Consider the following 25389-nt stretch of genomic DNA (forward strand, 5'->3'; position numbering starts at 1 on the left):
CAGGCTTACAATGTGTACTTAAAAAATACACCATATAATTTTTTTGCTTTTATATCAGTAGTTAGATGAACAAGCTGATATCAATTTCATCTGTATCGCTGTTATCAATAAATAAAACATTTTAGGGACATTTTAAATATTGCTGATGTTGCTAGAAAATGAGAAAGCTATCATGCAATGTGATCAACCACTCCAGAACTGACCTTGAGGTGAGACTGTTTTGTCAGCTGCTGTTTTCAAGATTGAATTTGAAACCTAACTTGAAGGTTTCTTGGCAACATGAATAAGTAAGATAAGATATACTTTAGTGTTCTAGTCAAGACCTCCCAAACTGAGACCAAATCAATACCAAGACCAGAGTTTATCGAGACCGAGACAAGACCAAAACTTTTAGGGGCAGAGACCAAGTCGAGACCAAGACCGAGGGAGGGCAAGACCGAGTCAAGACCAAGACCATTTCCCCACATTATATGACACAATAAAATGTGGAATGAGATCATAGGTACTTCTCAGATTGACCTGAAATATCCACATTCACATTAAAACACCCACATACAAACACTAAGAGCTGATCCTGTTACATGCTTACCATCATGGGGGGGTAACAACACATTTTAGGGGTATTGGTTGCATTACAAGCAGTACGTTTGACATCAAATCAAAGTTAGGATCTTAAAGAATAAATCAGACAATGCAAAAGCAATTTATTGATATTCCATAAGTTATGATCTTGAAATAAAATCCTGAGTCCTCAATGTCAGAGACCGAGACAAGACCGAGTACAAATGCGCTCGAGTCTGAGACGAGACCAAGACCATCAAGCAGTGGTCTTAAGACCAGTCTCCAGTACTACAACACTATGGATGAGAAGTCCGTAGAGTGCTCAAGAAAAAAATATCCATGAAGTCCATGAGAACTGGGCAAAAACCATCTGCTGATGAAGATCATGTGATATGATAGAAAGCCCAAGAACAGCCACGACAGCACACAAAATGAGGATATGTGCATTTGTGAAAAAGGTAGACTATATGGTAATGATGGAAGTGAGGAGACCGAGTGGAAGCTTGCCTTTCTTTTTGTTTTCAATTTCATTTGAAAATGAAAACAAGGTCTGGTTAATGATGTGCTTCAGGATATGGTCATGTGTATTTGGATGATATCCTCATCTTCTCATCATTAACAGGAACATGTGTTACACTTGCGCCAGGTGCTCCAGAGGCTCCTGCAGAATCAGCTGTGATCAAGGCTGAGAAATGTAAATTCCACGTTCCAGAGGTGTCGTTCAGGATTTCATCATCAGGGAGTGTCCAGAAAGACATATTCGGCCAATACCTGGGCTGTCATAAATTGGTCCACTCCCTCGATCCACAAGGAGCTCCAGTGTTTCCTGAGGTTTGCCAACTTCTGTCAACGGATCATCAGGAGCTACAGCTGGTGGCAACTCCATCACCGTGTTCACCTTCTCAAGGCTTCCCTTTTCATTGGTCTTTGGTGAGTTAAAGGAACTTTTCACCTCTGCTTAGCAGTGATTTTAGTTTTCTCGTTTTTCGATTCATACCACAAAAGATGATAAACATCAATTATAAAACAACAAAAAATAAATAATTAAAAATTTTATAAAAATTCATAAAATACCAGAGCCCTAACGATAAACCTTCTCACAAAATAAAGAAAAACCATCCCCAACTGAAAGCATTAGGCCTACTAAAAAGAAACGTTTTTAGCCTCTTAAATATGGAAATGTTGGTTGCTTCCCGAACCCAAACACGGGTCTGATTCCACAGCCAAGGTGCCTGATGGCTAAAGGCTCTGGCTCCCATTCTACGTCTAGTGACCCTAGGCACTTCAAGTAGCCCTGCATTTTGGGAGTGCAGTGTTCTAGTGGGGCAGTATGGTGTAAGGAGTTATTTTAAATAAGATGGTGCCTGACCAATAAGGGCTTTGTATGTAAGAAGTATTTTAAAATCGATTCTTCATTTTACCGGGATGTTCAGCATCAACCTCAGTTGCACCTGGGGAAAAAAGTAGTAAAAAACTGGATGGACAGGCCAGGTGAGTTGGTCAATATTGTTATTAGTTTTTATTGTGAAGCGGGACTGTATTAGTTGTGGAGTTTGGCCGCAGTCCCACCCCTCTTTGACGCGCCCCCTTCGGATAAAGTTGCCTTGCCTTACCTAGCATCATTTTACCATCAGAACCAGATTTTTCAAAATTTTTTAACAGATTTTGTAAATTGAAAAAATATAGGAAATCGTTAATAAATAGTCTTTGGTTGGGATGCTATGCAGCCCACTTGTGTATAGGTTGGTGGTTGAACAGTAATCATAAACCACTATAAACTGAACAAAATAGAATATAACATGAAAATATGTTATCTTTTTATATTATAATCAAAATGATTACATAACATTCACAAGTCAAAACACAGTGCAGTGAGTTTAGCTGACCCTCACCATGTTAACCTCTCCACAGACTGACCTCAAACTGAAACAACCTGTCATCTATATGAGCTGTAATAATTAGTAGATTAATAAATGAGAAATAATAATAACTGATTCATTGTTTTGAATATTTTTTTAACAAAAGATTGTCCAAATTCTCGTGTCTTACCTTCTCACCTTCTTCTCTTCTAACAGTTTTCTGGTTTCCTCAGTCTTCTGTGATCGGAAACACTGTGCGTATTGGGTCCCTGTGGGAGAAATTTGCTGTTGGGCCCCATTGCCTTTGAGTACAGCTCACACAGCAGATTATAGATGACAGCTTAATTATATTTCGCCCAGAACCAAGCAGAACTCCTTTACTGGAGTATGACCTGTCCCAGGTCAGTCAGTTAATTTGATGAAACATAACCTCTTTTGGGAAAATGCAGCACGTGAGCATGACACAAACCAAAATATTGAAGATGCTAGAACTAGATTTTCACACATGGCCAAAATATTACCTAACAATTCTGACAACAGTCTATCATCAAATTAGGTTTATTTATAAACCACATGTAAAAACAACCAGAGATGACCAAAGTGCTGTAACATAAAATTATATGATATGGTAAAAAAAGCAGCAGAGACCTTAAGTTCTTTTAAATGAAGGCTGAATGCTTTTCTGTTTGCTGCTGCCTTTTATTAAATCAAATTCATGGCTTTTGATCAAGATCTTACACTGTTCTGTTATAGCTTGTTTTTATTTTCAATTTAAGTCTATTAAAATTATATTTAAATGTCTGTTTTTTATATTTCCCTCTGTTGCCCTCTTTGAATTGCCTTGTTGTTGAAATGTGCGATACAAAGAAACTTGCGGGTCATAAGTTTAGCCTCAGAAGTGTCTGCAGGGGGTGAACGTGTAATTGAAAAATTTTAGGACGGCTACGCACAATCGCTGATCTTATCCTTTATCTTATCCCTTAGTCTCAACTGAAGGACAGCCAGCAGCAGCTGGTCTGAGGATCTGAGAGATGTGAGGTTGGAAAGGGGTTGGAAACTCAGTCCAACCGGTAAACAATACAAGAACACCAGTACAGGCGTGATGCTGTCTCTCTTCCTGGTGCCAGTTAATAGTCTAACAGCCCTATTCTGTACCAGCTGCAAGACAGACTGGGATGATGCATTTGTGACAATCTTCAGGTCATTTAATAAAGTGTTGAAGAGTTGATATTGTACATTAGTGGTGCACATCCTCTAACACATATTTACAAGTGATCCAATGGAATAGGGTGTGGAGGCCCCTGCAGGTCTGGAGCCCCTCCTCCACTTTACCCGGTTAGTAATCCCACATTGGGTTGGACAAAACAAGAAATCTGAATACGTTTTCCAGTGCCAAGAATACAACTTCAGATCGTTACTTTCAGTGCCAGCTGGCTCAATTAAAAAGTACAGTTTTTATAAGTGAAGGAATTGTTCAGTTTAACTTCTGCATCATGTTTTATAACCCCTTGATTTATTATTTCAGAATCGCTGGTCTGCACAAAATGTAGAACTGTATACCAGTGATGCATAAATTATAATAAACATTTCTCGACATGTAATTGTAAAATATTACCTTTGTGAGCTTTCCACTGTTTGCAGGAGTCTCAATTGGACACAAGAAGGCGCCATTTCCATGCACATGGAAGGAGAGGCTCTGCTTAATTTAGATCAGTTAGAAACCTGACAATCTGTCAATGGCTGCCGTTGTAAACCTTACAGTCAAAATAAACTGCAGTATACTGGGCGCGACTCTCCACAACTACACATTCAGTTGGATGTTGGGATTGTAATTTAGTGATACAGTTACAGAGAAGAGGGTCAGGGCGCAAAGATTGCAGACTATTTATTTATAGTTTTGAAACAGTCTTTATTGATGCCCTCAAAAGCCAACACGGGACTCTCCGCTGCCTTGTGTATGAGCTTCGCATCCTCACATTTCCATTACGCACAGGAGAGCGCTCACATGCCTTCTGTTGGAGCCCTCCTTGAGCAGCGCGCCGGAAGAGCCTAGGTGACTCGGGGACCTCACGGAGGAAGGCGGTGAAACACGAGCTCCTTTCATATTTATCACTTTGGAAATGAGCGTTGTATGTATCCCCGCATGCGTAAAAGCTGTACTATTCTAATGGTCATGTCATGGTTCGCGTCTTCCCGCTACTGCTCTACCCGGGGAGGAGGAGTGTGGTGGTTCAGTCCCTCAAAAAGTTCAAGATTCCCTTCAGTAAAGTCCTTTTAAATTTTTGGTCTGTAAGTATTTTTTTTCCCAGCTGAACATTGGAGTAGTCCCGCAATGGCCAGGGCGCCCTGAGGGGAGATGGATTTAGAGGTGAAGACTGTGAACGGGTCGAGCTGTTTGTCCCAGAATGAGAGCGACTGCAGACTGAGCGCTTCCTCCGCTGGAGTGTCCACTGCGCTGGCCAGCGTGCTGATCTTCACCATCGTGGTAGACATCCTGGGCAATGTCCTCGTCATCCTGTCCGTATACAGGAACAAAAAGCTCAGGAATGCAGGTGAGAGATGAAGAAACGATAAAGTGTTGATTTTGGAGTGGACCCACAGATAGATGCGGATGTAAATGTAATGTAATGTGCATAGCAGCTTGAATGGTCAAGATGTGACTATGAAATATGCAGAAGTTAGGGACAAGAACACACTGAAAATAGAATAGTGAAAGAATTTGTTTTTATTATTTCAGAAAAAGTTTAACAACTGACTCACTTACATTTGGTCAAAAGCCAAAAGGAAAAATCTTTGTCTCAATGACCTACATTATGTGGGATGCCCTGCCCTCTCTATTCATAACTTAAATGATGTAATATAACAATGTGTATTGCCTGACCTCTGTGTTTGACAATTAGGCTGCTATCTGAAGTGAGCCTCCAGTCTCAGTGTGATGGAGTTTCCACAGCCTTGCCTGTCTGCCCTCATATCTATTCATAAATAATAACGCTCTCTTCCCTCCATCTGGCTTTATCCTTGGTTCTCCATCCCAGATAAATCACATCCCACCTTATATCAAGACCTGTAGTGTCCCATGAGCAGCCAAGGTGAGCGACGCTGTTATATAGCTTCTATGTCCTTTTTTACAGGTTTTGTTTAGGGCACAACCTCATATTTTCTTGTGTTACGTTTGAAGTGTCGTGACAGCGGTGTGAAGGTGAAGAAGTTGTTTTTTATTGTCACTTTAATGCCGTTTTTCGTTCTTGTCAAATATGCCGTCATCATTCAATTGCCCCCTTTACTTTCTAGCCTATAGTTGCCTCAAATGCCTCAAAAAGTCATTTCATGTAATTTCACTTTTTTGGAAATTAGTCTCTTAAAGTCTGGTTTCATGAGCTAGGGGGCTGTACGAAAGTGAACAGGGTTGGAAGAGGGTCAGAGAAATGGAAGGGTGATGGGGTTTTTTCTTCAGGCTAAAGGATGGCTCTTCTGAGTTATTGTTGAGGGCAGGGAAGGGTCTTTTATTCTTTTAACTTTTTTATTTTTTCTAATCCCAGATTTATATTTTATTTCAACCTCCCCTTGCAATATAGTTAGTTAGTTAGTTAGTTATCTTCCATGTTCGCAGCAACATGTGTCTATCAGGGTTTTATTTTCCCCATAATCAACTAGTAGCTAATGTAAAGTAGCTAACTCCCTGACTCAGTATCTCAGTTTTCAAGAAACACATAATTCACTTGGATCTTTTTAGTTATTAGTAATTAAACATAACATATTCCAAAGAGTATGTCATTAAAAAAATATAAACGTATATATCCCTCCTTGCTAATGTGTGCATTAACATATCAAAGCAAGACTATGTAATTTTCCAAAGAAAGAACAATGCATTTTTCCTCTTAACAAGTTGAAGTCATGAGGCAATAAAAAGCACTCTTGCTCAGTTCAGTACTATCAGATGCTTTACTGCCTTTGTTCTGGTATGACCAGTAGCTTTTGCTTGCTACAGCTAGCAAATGTTAACAAACTTTAAATACTTAATGAGTCAATTAAGAGCAGTTATAACTCGTCTCTCCTTGAGCTATGTCACAGATAAACCTCTCAATGGCTTTATAAAAAGTAAAATAAGCACCCTACAGCACAAAGTTATATAGTCCCACTTTAATGTATCTTGTACAAATCAAACTGTTACATTATTTTTAGATATTAGAAGGTGTTGCACTTTTTTCCACCAGATGGTCGAAAGAAACTATTGATGATGTTGGGGAGGGCCTTAAAACAGGACCCTAAAACATAAAGTTCACCTCCAATCATTTTTGTGTACAATCCCTGAACAAATGTGATAATTAGTGACCTTGGATTGCAAATTGTGTGAGTTTGTGTCTTTTTCCTTATTTCCTTCTACAAGAAACAGAGAAAAAAAAAATATATATATATATATATATATATATATATATATATATATATATATATATATATATATATATAATCTCTATATCTCTCATAGAATCAGTCAGCCCTACAGGGTGTATATGAAGAAGCAGTTGTAGAAAAACAGTGCATATTTTAGTCTCCAATTATAAAAACAATAACAGACATGCATGTGATCAAATGTTGTGATTTGATTTTCCTAAAATAACTGTGAACTTATGATGCATTGAACTTAAAGGTCCTGGAGATTGTGCCCCATTATACCCAGCAGGTCTTTGGTTAAAAGTGAAGTCAGGAAAACCTTCTGCTGAGGCAAAACACTAAACTCAGTGATCACAACGTGATGCTAATGAGAACATACGAATCAGGCAGCAGGATTAGGTCAGCGAGTGTTTGGAATAATGAGCTTTTAATTACAATTTCAAATGCATTACATAACACACCCAACGTGTTCCCGTGTACACCAGCCAAAAGCAGTTTGGCAAGAAGTTTAGGAGCCTGAAGTATAATTTGATTATCCAGTTTGCAAAAATGCCACAGTCGACTGGTTTCAAACAAGAAGGCATGAGTAAATGGCCTGTTCAAAAGTCTTCTCCATGCTGGTGGACTATGGAAATTGTACTAATTACAGACCTCATGTCTCTGTTCCCCTACCCTAATTGGACTGACTGACAGGTCCAGTCACACGATAGTCCTCCCCAGTGTCGTGTTGTCCTGTTGGTCAGCATGTGTGAGTACCTGAACTCCAGAAGGGCCTCTCATCTCATGCTATCTTTTTTTTTTTCTCAAGTGTGTCCTTAAGTGCCTGGATGTGCTACTGCTGTTAGCCTATCATCAATCTCCCCTCTGTTCTTAACAAGCTATTTATAGGTTTGCCTCACTTTGTATGAATGTTTAATTGTACAGAGTTTCCGAAAAGCAAAAGCATGGACACAGCTGAAGAACAGCGAAACAGCTGAAGATCAGTCTGCCAGAAAAAAACAGCTTCTGTGAAAGATGGCTGTTTTGTAAAGGGGCGATAGGCACAGTATAATCCAAAAGCTAAAATTTGTGATTTACAGTAAGTAAATACAACTCTCAGACTTGTATTTTTGTAGAATCCGGTGTGTTAGGCAGAAACATGCCATCTCCTCTCTCCATTACACACTATTCCAACGACTGGTTTGCTTCCTCACACACAGCAGCAAGACCTTTCCGCTCTGATTCACTTCAGCACACATATGCACGGTACATCTATACCGTATTTAATTATCTATATACACACACATTTGAGAATGAGTTCCATTTTTGCAGGTTTGCAGGTTCTCTCAAGTGTGCACATGTAATAGGATCTATCCACTGACTCTTCAAAGGGTAGAGCATGGCACTATAGGATTGCCGATGGGGTGTTAACACTAGAGTGTCCCACTGGAGTTAACCACACTAAAAATACACTCACAAAATGTACTCTTGGGGGTGGGGGGTGGGGGTAGGATGAAGGGGGAGCAGATGGAGGAAATAGCGAAAGAATGAGCTTGACTGTGTGTGATGTGCAGCTTGTACCTCCATGTCAGGAGCTCCTGGGTTGCGAGATGTGAGGATGGACTTGAATTTTGTTTGAGCACCGCATCCCCTCAGTCTCTCTACATTACAGTCATGTATGAAACCTAAAAAACAGACTGTCCAGAGGGGGGGTTAATTGAGTCAGTGGACTTAGTGAGTCAAACCAGAGGCCAATTTAAATTGACAGCACAGATCCACGGGGAATATCACTTAGCACACCACATTAAACATGTCTTCTTTTCCCGGCAACAAAATAGTACATGACATTTAGTTTTTTAAATGTGGTCAGCATGGAGGTGGGCTATTATCAGATTAGGATTATCTGACTAACCACATCTAGATAAGGTAAATGTTTTCATTACGTCCAAATCTTTACTCCTACTGCAGGAGGCTGAAATGTGCATAAGTCACTATCATCCTCATGTTTCTGGAGTTGCGCCTAACGAGTGAAACACTGTTGGATCAGATGATGATGATGTTTTTAGCCGGGCTCATAGCAGGCTGCATCACCAAAAGGCAGCTTGTGTCACTTTAATGTTGAACTTCTAAGAAAAAAAATCTCTGGACCCTTGAACACAAGTTCATGAAGTAGTCACTACGAATTCATCAGTGATAATGCCCTTGCCTTAAGGTTATTGTTGCTTATTTATGATAACATGAGTGAGTAAATTGAATGTAATCTAATTTGGGATATGCACTTGCAGCGATAAGCATTCAGTCGGATTCAGGCGATGCCAGCTCTCCTCCTACACATTTTTGTGAATTCATCTTTCCTTCAAAGGTGTATAAATTTAGCCGAGTGAATCAAAGCGAAGTGCATCACGTTTCCAGCATGAGCAGCAAGACTGTGACAGAGGAACATAAGCCCCTGACATTCACACATGCACACAGCCAGCAGGTTGTCAGTCAGAAAACAGACTCAGCTGGCAGTCTTTTGTTTTGTCTGCACTTATATCTTCATTATGTACCTTTTCTCGCTCCAGCATAACTCCCTTTTTATTTTTTACTGTATTGTTCTTTTTACCACTCAGAACTATTAAGCTAGAATGAACCAGCATGCCATAAATATGCCTGCATTGTATACATAGCCTATTTTAATACATATGCAGGTTTATATGCTGAAAGGGAGGGTGTGAGGCAGTTTCTGTCTAATATATTTTTGAATATGCTGCAGTGTGTGTGTGTGTGTGTGTGCTGGAGGATTCTGGTGACAAAGATGTTGCTTTACTCATGCATAGCTGAATAGCTCTCTGCTGTACTGTTTTGATTTATGTTTAATACGCCAAAAAATGTTGTACGTGACAGACAGAGAGAAAGAGAGAGGGAGGGAAGTCATGGGGTGGTCGATCAACTCTCGGGAGACACTTTAAAGCAAGAATCAGTTGATTGGATGTAACATTTCCCTCTGTTGGCAGTTTTGGGAGAGTATACTGTACGATCAGATAATTACAGAGCCAATGGTGTCAGAGAAGTTAAAGGCTGCAAGTCAGTTGTCCCTGATGGCCTGTAACCAATCAGCATTCAGGTTAAGCTCTATACAACTCACACTTGATAATAATAGCTCCCAAAGATGTCAGCGGGCACGACTCTATTCTGGTATCTAGGCGTGAGAATATCGTTGTCAGCCAGCTGTTTTTTCCCTAAAACAATAAACATTTTCAGTGCTGTATGCTTGGATGTGATGAGCGTCAGGCCGGCCAAGTTGGTTAATTGAACAGCGAGAGGTAATGGTTCATCCAGCATTTTAATAATGGATGCCAACAAAATAAAGAGTCATCTGGCCGCTTCACAGCAATCCTCTCAGCGGTGTTTTAGCACTTACCTCATCCTCTTGACTATAAGGGGGAGAGAGGGTTCAGCCAGAGAAAGCTATATGGCTGTAGCATGCGCTGTCTCGCCAGCACACATGATAACACTGAGCCGCATGATGTCAGCGAGGAATCAAACCTCTGCACAATGACAAATGCACACAGCGAGCACTGTGAGCATCACAAATGCAATCTGACAGATTTGCCCACTGAGCTGACTCGAGGATGAAGAACAAATGCTTTTATTTTTATCTCAGCAGGCTTGAGAGATGGCTCCCGCTGTTTTAGTAGCTTGGAAATGGACTGTCTCTAAATAACTGTGCCAGGTCTGTGGAAAAATGTGAAACCATCATCTCATTTTCTCCTAAATTTTTTTTAACATTTTATAATGGTGTGTGTATGCTCTTTGTTATTTTATTTATTACCATGTTCGATGAATGAAGTTCAAGGCAAGTAGGTTAAAATTAGAGGTAGAGGTAGAGTAGAGGTAGGTTAAATTGGTTACTAAACAACATACTCTAACTGTGTTGTCCCTTGGGTGCAGGGACAATAACAAGCTTTTAAAGCCGAAAATTGATGGCAAACATGTGTTTAAAATAAACTCTCATCAAATCTTCCAATCAACGCTGTTGATTCAGCTGTCTGAATGAGCGAGAGCCTTGTGCCTTCACATTTCAACTTCAGGAGTTAGTTTATGTTGTATTAACCCTGGAATCACCCCAATGTCTGACACAAAGTGTGGATAAAATGAGCCACATTATATATAATGCTTTACAGATTATTTACAGAAAGCATAAATATTTATATTCCAACCAGTGATGTAAGTGTGCTTGAGAACGTGGCTAAAAGGGGGGAATGACAAGCAGTATGTAATCATATTTTCAGGTTTATTTATCTTATGTACTGTAGTTTCTATCAGCTTGATGCTACTGACTACATGAAGTACTAATTATATGAGAAATACTGGGATTATTTGGGCTCTCCACTTCATCACAAATTTTGATTCCTAAAATATGTACCCCATTCACACAATAGACCCTTTATTGCACAATGTGTACTCTAAACATATGGGCGGCTAATACCTCTTTTGGGAAACAACAATTCAATCACACTGTGGCTCCACTTTTAGTTCTTGTTATCTATCTTCTTATCTGACACATTACAATTGGATTTATTGTTTTATTCTCCACCCAGAACAGCTGCATTGTAACAATGTCAGACGTCATTTTCTATGATTCATGTCTTCTGAGGAGATCCAGTGTCACATTACCATCTGCTTGGACCTCAGAAGGACAGGAACTTGTTTGGATGTAATTTGACACTAAAATCACCCATGTCCTGTGTTTTATGTGCTTAAACTGTCTGTTCCCGGGGACAAAGAACCTTTAAAAAAAGAACAGCCTGATTTGAGCATTTTATTGAGATGGACCTGCCAAGTAAAACATTTTTATAAACAAGACTAAGAGACTCTACAGCCATGTCAACAGCACTGCGAGGCTGCAGTCAAGCAAAGCTATGCTTTGAGCTAAATGCTAACATCAGCATGCTAACATCCTCACGATGTCAATTCTAACATGTTCCATGCTGATGTTTAGCAGGTTTAATATTTACCGGGTTCACTATCTTAGCGTCTCATGTTGGCATGCTAACATTTGCTAATTAGCACTAAATGGTACAGTTGAGGCTGATGGGAATGTCATTAGTTTTGCAGGTATTGGACAAATTAAGATTCTGACCTGATGATGGTGCCAGATGAAAGTCAGGATCAACAGAATTATTGCATTTCATCCTGAAGGGGACATTAAGTCTGTACAATAAATCATCTGTCCCAAGAGATGTTTCACTCAAAACCATAAATCTGAACCTCATTGTGGCGCTAAAGTCAGAGGGTCACCAGCGTCAGTGGGCACCGTGATTGTGTGTACCAAATTTCATGGCAATCTATCCAACAGATGTTGAGATATTTTCGTTTTTACCAAAGTAATGAACTAACAGACCACCATTGCCATTCGTAGAGCCACTGGCATGGCTTAAGTGTTATTACCTTTAAAAACAGTTAAAGCGAAATAAAAAAAAAAAAGAGGTTACAACACTGGTAAAGCTGTGACAATAAAGCATTTGCCTGGATCCACATTGGTGCAGTGGAGAGTACATGGTAAAAGCCTCATCAAAATGAGCCCCAGAGGGCACAATGAAGTTGCTCTTTTATGATGGTTAGTCACAGTCGTACCTCCGGTGACCCAGTTTATTTTAACCTAGAGTACAAAGTGAAAAGGGAGTGCAGTGTGCTTTAGTTATGTGTCTGTTTGGGTCATGTTTTGTCTGTTATCTAAACCTCTCCTGCTTCTCCAGGCAACATCTTCGTGGTGAGTTTGTCCGTGGCAGACCTGGTGGTGGCGTTGTACCCCTACCCTCTGGTCCTTACAGCCATCTTCCACAATGACTGGACCATGGGTGACCTGCACTGCCAGGCCAGTGGCTTCATCATGGGCTTAAGTGTCATTGGCTCCATCTTCAACATCACGGCCATCGCCATCAACCGCTACTGCTACATCTGCCACAGCCTCCACTACGACCGTCTGTACAGCCTGAGGAACACCTGCTGCTATGTGGGCCTCACCTGGATGCTCACCGCCATCGCCACAGTGCCCAACTTCTTTGTGGGCTCGTTGCAGTACGATCCGCGCATCTACTCCTGCACCTTCGCCCAGACGGTCAGCTCATACTACACTATCTCAGTGGTGATTATACACTTTCTGATCCCACTGCTGGTGGTGTCCTACTGCTACATGAGAATATGGGTGCTGGTGATTAAAGTGAAACATCGGATTAAACCGGAGCAAAGGACCAAAATGAAACCTAGTGATGTGAGGAACTTCTTGACAATGTTTGTGGTGTTTGTGTTGTTTGCAGTGTGCTGGGCTCCACTTAACCTCATAGGCCTGGCTGTAGCTGTAAACCCTGCGGCAGTTGCGCCCCATATACCTGAGTGGCTCTTTGTCACAAGCTACTTTATGGCGTACTTCAACAGCTGCCTCAACGCCGTCATATATGGCCTACTAAACCAAAACTTCCGCAAAGAATACAAGACAATCCTTCTCGCTCTTTGCATCCCACGTTTGCTCCTCGTGGAGACCTCCAGGTGTGCAACAGAGGGACTTAAGAGTAAACCATCACCAGCTGTAACAAACAATAATGTAGCAGAGATAAATGTATAAACTATTGTTTTACTGGGAAACTTCAGTTAAGTTTCTCTAGAGCCTCAATGTGAATGTGTGACACGATTCACCCAGTGCCTTTTCACATGATGTAATCATGTTTGGAGAGGATGCCATCGTATTCCTTTCAGCCATGTCAGACACTATTCCCTCATGTTGAGAGTAAAATAAATCCGTTGTATCACTGGTACATTGTGCTCCTTTGTGGCAGCCTCCCTGCACCTACAGTTAAAGACATACCAGCTAACTGGTTAATGAGCAGTATAAATTCAGAAAACAAGGTAATATTCACTGAAAAATATTTGAACCATGAGGCAGCACTGAGAATTTCTGTCCTAAACTCATACACTACAGCCTGTTATTTGGATGGGAGACTACACTTTTCAAGTCACATCCCAGCATGTGTACATCATGGGCACGGGAATGACTCAGTGCCTATTTGCACAGATTGATTATGAGTATGTCAACAACATAGTGAAAATAAAATAAATGGGTTTTTTTTCCTATTCCCTGTCTCTGCACTCTTAAAAGTCCGCTTGGTTATTTACCTTCAATACAATGGCTTCCTTTTATTAAATGCTAAATTATGAAGGATTTTATGCTTATGGTTTGATTTAATTGACTGAGAATATTAAAAGTGGCATGGGCGCCAATCTGGAAACTGAAAAATATTTTTAATTCTGTAAAAGCCATGTTGAAGTTTGCATCTTATATTTCATCCTCTGTGTATGAATACCTCACTCTCCTTCTCCCTGGGAATATAGGCTGTATTAATTTCACCATGAAGCTGTTTCACCCTCAGGCTTGTGAGCTTCTGAGCGATGATGCCCCCACAAAAAAAAAAAAAAAACACACTGCGAAGATTGTGGAAGCTTTTGCTCCAGTCAAGAAAAAAAAAAACTATTATCAGAATGGACTTTGTGTGTTAACGGAAAAAGGCATGCCTTGTTGTTTGTAAAATTTAAGTCTATCAGTTTCTTCTGGTGAACAAACTGTTTCAACTGTCGTATTTATCAATTTACTGGACTAAAAGATTCAAAGCTCCAGTCAGCCCCTTTCAGACAATGAGTGATTTAGGTATTGCAGAAATCTTGAAATGGGGAAGAACAGATAATAAACAAAGCTTGCTTTCTTGTTTATTAAATGCCTGAGGGAAATGATATGCATCAGGAACCAGAGATGTGATTTCGTGATAGTGCAAGTGTGCCCGAGCACATGTCACCCTAGCCGAGATGTGCTCTGACAGCCTCCCAGCATAACTTCCACCAAGCAAACAAACTATGAGCGGTTCACCTCACAGGGAGGCTCCAAGATGTCAATGTGACACATTCTTGTTATGATGCACTGTTACTGGAATATTAAAGAGATTACACATTCCTAATGTCTAATTCAAAGGATTTATAACTATTCTCAGCATTATATTTACTTTCAGATCCATTTTCTGATTTTTGTATTCTGCTGTGCTTGGACAGGCTGCCTGATTAAACTCTTAGTGGATGATTATAGATGCAGGAGTAGGAATCTGAATCCATGATGGATCTTGGATCAGTGCAGGGAGACTCAAGCTGTCATATAGAACCAGGTGCCATCAAGTTCAAGAGCAGCAAAATGGCACAAAACACTGAATATCCGCTTACAATCTTACAAGAGAGTGTCTCTGATGTGGATGAAAGAAGCAGCCCTCATGCCAGTGCATGGTCAGCTAGAGATGAGTGGCTAAAGGGGCTCGAGGGAAGATGACAGTGTCGTCTCTACCCCACACCAAAGAGTCACGGACTAATGGCAGGGTCATCCTTCTTCCTCCTCCTCATTCTTTCCTTTCCCTGCTCTTTTTACATTTATCCCACCCTCTCACAAGGTATCTAAGGAATAGCTTGACATCTTGGGAAATAATTTGTTATGTATGAAGCTACTGCCAAGACATGCTTAGCTTGGTTTAGCTCAGCATAAAGACTAGAAACCAGGTGAAACATATAGCCTGTTTGTCTGAAGGTTTGTCTACATGCACTTCTTATAAACATTTATCTTTTTTAATCCATACAAAAACCTTCATGTTGTGGTAAAACCAAGAGAAGGTCCTAGCAAACAAATTTGATTTCCTAAAAATGACCAATTTTGGATGTCGTGGAAATTGTATCTTGCTGGTGAAGGATTAAGCAAATAATTGAGTAACAACCAACTGTTGTCTTTGAATAATTTATTAATAAAAGACAATAAATAGAGAAGTACTAAAACACATATACAGCTGGTCCAGAGACCTCCTGCCTAGGGCAGCATCAGGGGTCTGGCCCCCGAGCAAAGGGATGCATAATCATTTAAACAGTCTATGTTTTGGGGAACCGAGATCCTCTCCCCGCCTTGAATGAGCATTCAAGGAGAGGAACAGCAAGAAAGAAAAACACAAAAACAATCACAACTCTGACCTAAACCTTAGTAAATGTGGACAGACTAAAATAAGGAGTACAGAAGAAGGAAGGTTAAGGATAAAAAACACAATACATATATATATATATAAGATATAACAATAATAGTAAAATAGTAATAGTAATAATAATAATATTAAAAGATCATACATAAAAGATTAAATGTAAGAGGACACAATTTTCTGCCATGACACAAAGCAAAGAGTATCTTTGTAAAATAAAAAGTTGGCATTTTTATATGAATCATAGACTGCAACACAACTCATATTGCTCAGTAGATAAATCATAAACACAATCCAGAGCCCAGGATGAAAAGCTGTAGTCTACCCACCCACACAGACATGTCCTTTTGCTGTGATTTAATATGAAAGGCAATAGCTTGTGGAGACATTTTTCTTACGGTATGTTCGAGGACAGCATGATCTATCCATGCCGCATTACGCTATAAGATCTATTATAACTCCTGACTTTATTTTGCCAATTTCACATATGCATGTGGTTCTGTCTCTCTGTGACTTACAGTCTCCTTGGTTTCTCGGTGACATCAGTGGTGAAATCCATTTTATTTTCCTTTGGCTGCTCCTTTGTGTCTCAGATAAGCTTTCTACAGCCGAGTCAGTGTGTACTGTCATGTAGGGGTATGTCAGAATTCATAAACATGAATTATATTATTCTATGATCATATATCAGATGTAAGGCAGGCATAGTTGTCTTAGTTTTTGCAAATACGTCTAAGAGCTCTGCAGTGTTCTTTGCAGCATCCCCTTCATGGGACTTAGAATTTACTGCCCAAACTGGATCAAGAACAAGGGGAGCTAGGCATAAACTTGAATTTGTCTGAGCACAATGATACGCTAGTCTACTCCCTCCACAGCCATGTTTTTACTTGCTTATTTCCTTCTCCTCCTTAGTGGTATGTGAGTGGGAGAGGTTCTCAATTCTCATTTGTGGGAGATTATTTCCACAGAAGACTGCCACAAATGTGGGGGATGAGGAATGAGGCATTATGTGCCCCAACACTAGCCTGATATGATGGGGGGATTTTTTTGCCCGGTGGATGAAGCCAGACCTAACTCCCCTCTTTGCACAGAGGAATGTCTACAGCTCTTGCACATCATTGCATTTTACAGCGGTTGGGTCTCACAGTGGGTCTGCTGCCCCAATAGCAAGTCTCCTAATGGATTTGTGCATTGGGTTTAGCACTGCCGGTGTTCTCATGCATATGATTTGTTCCTACATGTCACAATGGGCTGTGGGTAATAATACTACCAGGAGGTTTTAGGTGTTGTGGGCCAAAGGAAGCCAATGAGAGCAGGAAGTTGGGATGATGGTGATTATCTACATCAGATTTCTTGACTTTATTTTTAGACTGAATTATGTAGCAGAGGGGATGATAGATTAATCAGTAAAAGTTAAATTATTTCTACTTTTTCTATGACATGGTTTGCCATGGTACCACTGGTGGATGAAGCAGTACATCAGCTACTGTATATAGCTGATCAGCTCAATCCACAGAAAGATGACATGTGGTGTTATTTTTAAGTATAACTTTAGGCAGAGGTAGTTTTAACTACTTTATGTACAGTTCAGCTGTTAGGTCCAGTGGTTCCCATCCAAGGAGTTGGCCCCCTCCAAAGGGTCACACAATTAATCAAGGGGGTTGTGTGAAGATTAACATGGCAGGAAAGAAGAAAAACTGCTACACAAATCTCTATTCATTTTTAGGACTTTTCTGCACTCTTATCTAATCTAATTTTGAAGTATTAGATAATTTTACCCTTTTGTGCCTCGAATAATTGGTGTAACCGCTTAACTCATAGACATCTTAAACAACTGATGGGTCCCAAGCAAAAAAAGGCTGGAAACCATTGGTTTAACATTTACAGGAAAAGGTCAACAATTTGGGAAAACAGCTAACCTGGCTCTGCCCTAGGGTAACAAAGTCTACCTACCAGCATCTCTAAAGCTTGCTTAGTGTAAAAACTTTTATGGAAAGTTATGCTGGAGTATTTCTTTTTTGGAGGTGTTGGCAGGGAGATTTTGTTACCTTTGGAGGAAGCCAGACAAGCTCTTTCCCCCTGTTTCCTTAGCCGTATTTAGTATACAGACGTTAGAGTGGTATCAATCAATCTAACTCTCAGCAAGAAAGCGAATAAGCATATTCTCAATATGTCACATCTTTACTTGAATAGTACATTGTATTTTTTACTAGCTTGGCATGTGTTTTTTAATTTGAATATCAAGTACTTTCACTAGTTGTCAAATAAATGCAATAGAATAAATAGTACAATAACATTTGCCTCTGAAATGTAGTGGAGTAGTTGAAGTATTAAGGATGGATGGAAATACTCAAGTCAAATACAAGTACCTCAAGACTGTACATAAATAGTTCTTGTAATAAATGTACACAAAAGAAAAACACTTGCACTTGTTGATGTGAATCAAGGCCAAAAATTGTCCTTTCACCCTTGGCAGCAGTTGTAAATGCAACAAGTGACAAAGCTATGAATAGCATGGAACACTTTTAAGTGGTTTGTATTCTTACTCTCATTACAAATGGAAACTTCATAAATACATACAGTAACAGTTCCCCGTTGCAACACTGAGGGACATTCTGTCGCTTGCTCAAAACAACAGGTGTGGAGTCTCGGGTGCCTCATGTTTGACTGAGAGCACTGGTGACACATGGAATGCAAAAGGCAGCGAGTGGAGTCCAGACAGAGAGAGCCATGGGAAATAGCTCCAGAAGGTCAGAGGTCAGGATCCATGAGGAAAGACAATTTAGTATTGAACTTGCACTAGAGGGCCCCATGACCAGATCTACACACTGTTATCCCATTGGGAACACGGCTTTTGTCAAGCTTTTAGGAGGAGCTGTTTTATTAAAAGTTATAATCCCACCATAACGGGGTGAACGTGTGTGGCCAGCGACTGCATCGTCTCCGTCCTTTGTGGTTCATGGTCTATTCCCAAAGCTCACTGCAAAAAAACATGTAGTTAATTTTTGGTTTTGCATCTGCTTCCAGAGAAAATAAAATCACAGTGTTTTGGGAGAATGTTATTTTAACCTGGAACAATTACTGATGACCTGTTCATGAAAAGAGGTCACTGTTTATTTTTTAATTACTGCCTGCTCTAATGATTAGCCTGAGATATTTTTCTGTACAATTAGAAAAATGGCTTGTAGTTACTTGTGGGATGGTTAGATTTTAAAAGCTAACACACAGTATAACGTGCCTTGGCTCCTATACAAAAAGGTGATTTTTTATGAATATTTTGTTTTAAATAAAGTCAAATGATTCATAAAACATTGTTAAATACACCTGCAGTCCCTTAAAATCAACATGTTATGTCACCGATCATACGGTGCTGATGAACAAAAAGACCAACCAAGTATTTGGTTTTAGGTGTTACAAATCAACACACAAGCCTGTGAACACATGATCTGTGGGATGCTGTAAGTGAAGGAGAGTTTAAGGGACACTGCACTGAAACCTCTCCCCGTGCTTTCTTTCTATCTCTAAAGTGCAACATCTAACAAAACAAAAAAGGCAGAAAATAATTTTTGAAATTGTGCTCGGTGGTTCATCCAGCAGCAGATATGAGAATAATATGATTCGCCGTGACAATCCTCTGCGACTCCAGAGTCAGTGATGTCTTGGGCTCTTTGCGCAGTAACTGCTCGGGAGTGAAATTGCCATGGAAAGCAAAATTATTATTTTGAACACACATCACTGGATTGTTCTTAGTGGTTCTGGCTGGTCCCTCTTGAGAGTCTTTTCAAATGAAATGTGTTTTGGGGAACCTGCTGAGCGTGGGACCAGTGAGAACAAAGCCAACTGGAGCAGAAAGTGCCACTCCTTGACACTCAGCCAGTTTCTTCAACCAGAAACACAGCCAGTGCACGATACTAAATGTATATGGTCGGCACAGAATGGACTAAACTGCCCTCTGTTACATCTGCAATTAAACAGGAAATAGTCCGTTCAGGAATGTAGGGTGCTCAAGCACATACTGTACATGTGATTTGTACAGCAGCCCCTGGGGAAACTGAAGTTATATCATGTCAAGACTGCAATAAATGATCCTTGAATGATGAACTTACATGTTTTGATCCATCCTATTATTGCTTCTATTTGTAGAGTCTGGTTATGGGAACAGACAAATGGACAGTGATGTCAGAATATAAACAGACAAGTGTAAAAGATTTTTATTTGACGTGAGAAGAAATATGTTTTAATTGTTAAAAAAAAACTCACTATGATGTGCGTCATTCCAAGGAATCCAAGGTTGTAAATGGACCAGTATGTTACTATTAAATATGATGTTGTTGGATTAACATTACCGCTGCTTTAATGTGCATGTCACATATTACTGATATATGTTTTACTTTACAAAGTGATAGGTAGTTTAATCTACAGAAATGCATCTGTAAAATCATGATATAATAACAATAACTTATTTTGTATAGTGCTTTTCTTAATGTTACAAAGTTCTTCACAAAAACATAAAATACAATAAAATAATAATAAAATAAAATAAATTCAGAGATTAAAAAAAACTTTTTAAAAAATGCAGGGAGGTCATAATTGTTTGTAACATTGCTGTCCTTATTGTAATCTGAAAATTAACAAGTAACTAAAGCCATCAGTCAAATGTGGTGGAGTACACTGTACAATATTTACCTCTGAAATGTACTGGAGTGAAAGTATAAAGTTTCATAGCATGGAAATAAGTAAAGTAGCCTACAAGTATCTTAACTTTGAACTTTAGTAGAGTACTTAGTTACTGTTCAACAATATATAAAGCGGTAGGCCTATAAAAAATATTCTAAAGGCTTTCTTACACATTTGTGCGTCATTGATAAAAACAATAAGGTTCAATAATACAACTTTGAACAGGATAATTCTGGTGCATAATGTTTAAGTCTGCTGTTGATTAGGACTATAACTTTTGTATTTTTGTAATGGAGTATTTATGCATCTGTATTGTAACTTTTCTTTTCTACCACTGGTTATAATAGGGCAAATAAAAGGCAGCCCTTACAGGAGACTCCACAAACAAAGGACATACACATTACAGGTGAATTATGTGTCCAGATGATGTGCCCATCTATAAATACCCATGATAAATTATAGCTTTATTTCTGCAGGACATAAACCAGGCAATTTGATACTGCCGCAAAGTCTGCCCTCGCGAGACTAATTGGCGTCAAACCTCGTCATGTGACGGTCCCATGATCCAATGCGGAAGAAGGGATTTCAACAGTGACAACCGCAACACAGACCAAGGGAACAGCTATCATTCAGCGATTACATTTTCCGTTTTAATCTGTATTTCGCCTACTATCAGCCCAGCAATGGACGGATCTGTCAGAGCATCTTCAGACGCCGCAGACGGGCCGCCTCCTTGTTTTAGAGGGTGAGAAAATTATCAGTTGCTTTAAACGGACAGCTAGCGTTAGCTCGTTAGCTGAGTTTACTAGCTTGTGGCTGTGGAGTGAACTGGGAGTGACGCCTGGCCTCAAAGCGCCCGTCCCCCCCTGTGCTGCTGTTTGATGCTAAACATGTGCCAAAGCTTACAAAAGACTTTTATTGAATGTGGCGTAATCCTGGAACACAACATAAATTATCGCCAAGGGACATCCCCACATCAGTAGTCAGCATGTTAGAGTTCCGCTGCTCCTTAACAGTAAGGTCGCTGTCTTGTTGGATCTCGGATGACTCCTAAAGTTGTTCTCCTCTGCAGAAATGAAAGCTCCATGGTTTCAGCCCTCAAGACACTGCTGTTCTTCACGATCCTGATGGTCACGCTGCCCATTGGACTCTACTTCGCATCAAAGGCGTACATCTTTGAGGGTAAAGTTTGTCACGCTGCGTGCGTTTGTGTTTGCAGGGCAATGCCAGCCCTGGAGTATTTATATTGCCACAAACTGCCCTCTTCACCTAGTTTAAAATAGAGCTGGGCAATAAAACGATTATGATAATTATCGTGATATAATTTTCATAACAGTAACAATATAGCAAAAGTTCAAAAAGTATTTGATGGACGAATAAACACTTTATATTTCTATTAACATTTTTATTTTATTTTGTTGAGGACTGACATTTTGTTTTTAATTTATTTTTACTCAGACATGTTTGTAGAAGATTTTATAACAATTGTTTTTCATGTGTTTGTCATTATTCTGACCTTAAAGAATAGTTTAATATCACAATCAGCCTGTAAACTTGAATGAAATAATGATTTGACATTTATTGTGAGAATTATTGATGTCGTGTGATATGAAATTTTTTATGGTGATAACATTTTTGGCCATATTGCCCAGCACCAGTTTAAAGTTAATAACTTTGCATAGTGACCAGAGCCTGATATTTATATTTGCTATTTGATAGTTTAAAAAAAACAAACAAATTTAGCTGATTTCTTTTACAAATCTATAATTATTAGTTAGTACATATTGTAAATGATCACAAATAATCCAACGTTTCTTGTCATATTGGCCAGCATTTGTGTGAATACTGTAACAAACTGGTGAAAAGCTAATATTGGCCAAATTAATATAAGCCTGCTAGTTTATCAGTCAGGCTCCTATAGTAACACTAAAAAGAGATGGTTTGCAGTATCCTTTCTTTCATCAATGAATAAACAAGACATTTATACACACAACCATATCTTCTAATGGGTCAAACTGTGGCTTGTATTATTAACTTTAATTTTATTGATGATGGCAACATTTTCTGTCTTGGTATAAGTAATAATTTATTGGGATATTGATGTAGCGATACAGTACAATGTCTTGATATTCAATTGGGAAATCAGTAGAGATATACTATTAACGGGATGTTTATTTGTGGCCAATTATACATCTAAAAAATGTCACATTCACTGGTTTGTGAAAATCCTGTAAATCCAAATCGGACATGAAGCAGTCCTGCTCGATGGTTTCTGATATTGCCGACAATGACGCAGTACAAGATATCCACTGAATTGCCTACAACTACTCATGGGCATTAAAACAGGTTTTAAATTGTTAACTGTTCTCCACCTCCTTCTCCCAGGTTCGATGAAGATGTCAAGCTCTGACAGCTACTTCTATGCAGCCATTGTCGCAGTGCTCGCTGTGCATGTGGTTTTGGCTTTGTTTGTTTATGTGGCCTGGAACGAAGGCACGCCTAAGGAGAAGGGCAAACACGATTAAGGCACGTCCTTATCAGCTCGTAAGACCGGAGGAGATGGACAGACACGGGCATGGATCTGCAGCCCCCCAACCCACCATGGGCTAAACACAGCTCCATCTACCAACCAGACAGTTAGAGGATGTGGTTTGCGCTTAGGCTTTAACCCAAGGTTAAAGCAAGAAACTACGTTATTATACCCTGGCGCGGGGGAGTGGAGGCTGTTGGGTGTGTTTTTTCACCAGCCTCAGCAGGCCCGCTTTTTGACTTTTTGTTTTCTGAAAACGTTACGTTTGCTGACAGAGGATAGCCCCTATTTTTAAAGAGGCTTTGTTATAAGCTGCCATTTGGCTTTGTCCCTTCACAGTAAAGAGTTTGTCTTGTAGGAAAACATCTTGGGCTTTGGATGCGCGCACACTCACACTTTACTTATAATGTGTATGTATGAAGCATTTAATTCCAAAATGCGCTACATCCATTCTGTAGACATTAATCTCTACATTCATCCAGTTAGTGACTGAATATTTCATTTATCTTGTTCTTATCTTCATAAATTTAAAGATGACTTATAACTTCAGTATAAACTCTTAATGTTCAGACTTTCATGCTGCATTTTGGATTAAAATCTTCATATTTAATCATCATCTGTTTGTCCTCGTAAACAAATGTTTGTCTTTCTGTTTTTAAGTGTTTGGAATTAGAAAACTATTGCAAAATCAAATTGTATTTAAAGACATTTTTGTATTGAAGATGTTTGGTGATTTGAATATGTATGTTAAGTGGACGTGATGCTGATGAGAATGTTGACTTGCTCAAATAAACTTGAATATTTTAAACTTTTTTGGTGTTTCACATATTTTCAAAGGCTTTGTGCAGTTTTTGTTGTACCGTTAAAACAATGCAGAATTTTAGTTTTGAATGTGGACGTGTAAATGAAACCCCTTGTTTCACAATTTACTATTGATCTTCCCCATAAAGAATACCTTACTGTAATGATACAGACAAAATCAGATGCAAAAAATTAAGGTTTAAGGTTTCTTTTACATCAAGTATAAAAAGCAGTCCAATCTTACACTGGAAAGTTTGAGGTTAAAAATCAGTGGCTTAATCCTGCTACATATAAAATATTTTAGTGGCTTAATAAAATCAGTTTTCATCTTTGAGAAAGTGCTATGGTGAAACCTGGGATGCACATTTTTAAATGAGGTCTGTTCATGTGATAAACAAGCTGCATCACACAGGAGACCATGATTTCCCCTACCATCTGTTGTGTAAGCTACACCAAACCAAAATATGTGTACTGGACTGCATGGGTGTGTATTATAGGTGCATTTATTTATTAGGGACTTTATTTCTGAGGAATGTCAGCTTACTTTTATTTATCTTTTTAAGTCAAGATCAGAGCTGTTGTTGAACAAAAAAGTGTGTGAGAGACCATTCTGTGTGTCTTTCTCTGTCATAGATATATTTGCTATTGTGTTTATCCCAGATGCAAATTCAAATGTCACAACCATAAGAAGCCTGACATGCAAGTTTTCACTTTCACTAATTTAAATACCCTGTTTTTTCTCAGGCCTGATGGAGATTATAGTGAAAAGAATCAATCAAGTTGCCTTAACAGCACTAGCTTTCTCTCATGTCTGCTCAGACAAAAAAAGACCTTATTGCCTTCTGCAGAGTGTTCCAGCTGTCACATGGGGGCAGCAAACCTGTTCCAACATACAACACAACCTGGAAGCCAAGACCAGAACTGACAGATGCCAAGCCACAATGACGTTTTGTACCTCAGAAACCACGTCAGCTGCTGATTTCTCTCCATTTCCCTGTGCCCAGTCTCTGTAGTGTGGCTCCCACACTGTGTTCTGCAGAGTCTGGTGTTGGAGCTGTGCAGTCTGCATTGCGTTTAACAAGGCTGGTTGGTGTTGGTGATGAGGTGACAGGCCTGCAAGCAATCAGACTGATTCAGTCAGCAAACATCAGAAGCCCTGTTTTTACTTTTGGCTGATATTTCATAAGCTCACCCTTGCAGCACAGCAAAGTTGGTGCAAGGGCAGGCTTTGCTTCTGGCTCTTTGTCATTTATCACACATTAGCAGGTTGGGTGCACAGTGTCAGTGTGATGGAAAGCAGGCCAGAGAGCACAGAACACTTACATGAGTCAGGCATTAAATAAACACTCCTTGATGATTTCATTCTAATTGAACAGATTATACAGATATATAAGATTACATCACAATAACTACTGGCTATACCAGTAAGATAGGAATAAAACCAGAAATGGCATTACAAAATAAAAGGTGTCTCAGTGACTTCGCCCTGCAGATGGCGTGCCAAGCAGATGCAACTTTCAGAGGAGCTGCGTCAGTGTTTAAGTAAAAGGAAAGGGAGAGG

At 39.5% G+C, this 25389-nt stretch overlaps 2 protein-coding genes and 1 long non-coding RNA gene across 3 annotated transcripts; 2 read left to right on the forward strand and 1 right to left on the reverse strand.

Moving 5' to 3' along the window:
* Positions 1 to 4832: 4832 nt before the first annotated feature.
* mtnr1c (melatonin receptor 1C) lies at positions 4833 to 13649 on the forward strand. Its single transcript, XM_046031255.1, has 3 exons — positions 4833 to 4972; positions 5456 to 5509; positions 12533 to 13649. Exons 2-3 carry the CDS (start codon positions 5497 to 5499, stop codon positions 13396 to 13398), a joined length of 879 nt encoding a protein of 292 aa, XP_045887211.1. The 5' UTR covers positions 4833 to 4972; positions 5456 to 5496; the 3' UTR covers positions 13399 to 13649.
* Positions 13650 to 18049: 4400 nt separating this feature from the next.
* On the reverse strand, positions 18050 to 24942 carry LOC123958070. The gene is made up of 3 exons (XR_006821994.1): positions 24784 to 24942; positions 19927 to 19966; positions 18050 to 18800 (listed from the first exon to the last, which is right to left on the reverse strand). It is a non-coding gene; the product is annotated as an uncharacterized LOC123958070 (long non-coding RNA).
* vma21 (vacuolar ATPase assembly factor VMA21) lies at positions 21051 to 23839 on the forward strand. The gene is made up of 3 exons (XM_046031256.1): positions 21051 to 21242; positions 21570 to 21679; positions 22883 to 23839. The coding sequence occupies exons 1-3, from the start codon at positions 21058 to 21060 to the stop codon at positions 23020 to 23022; spliced, it is 435 nt and encodes a 144-aa protein (XP_045887212.1). The 5' UTR covers positions 21051 to 21057; the 3' UTR covers positions 23023 to 23839.
* Positions 24943 to 25389: the final 447 nt, after the last annotated feature.

This window comes from Micropterus dolomieu, linkage group LG19 (genome assembly GCF_021292245.1).
Source record: "Micropterus dolomieu isolate WLL.071019.BEF.003 ecotype Adirondacks linkage group LG19, ASM2129224v1, whole genome shotgun sequence".
NCBI lineage: Eukaryota > Metazoa > Chordata > Actinopteri > Centrarchiformes > Centrarchidae > Micropterus > Micropterus dolomieu.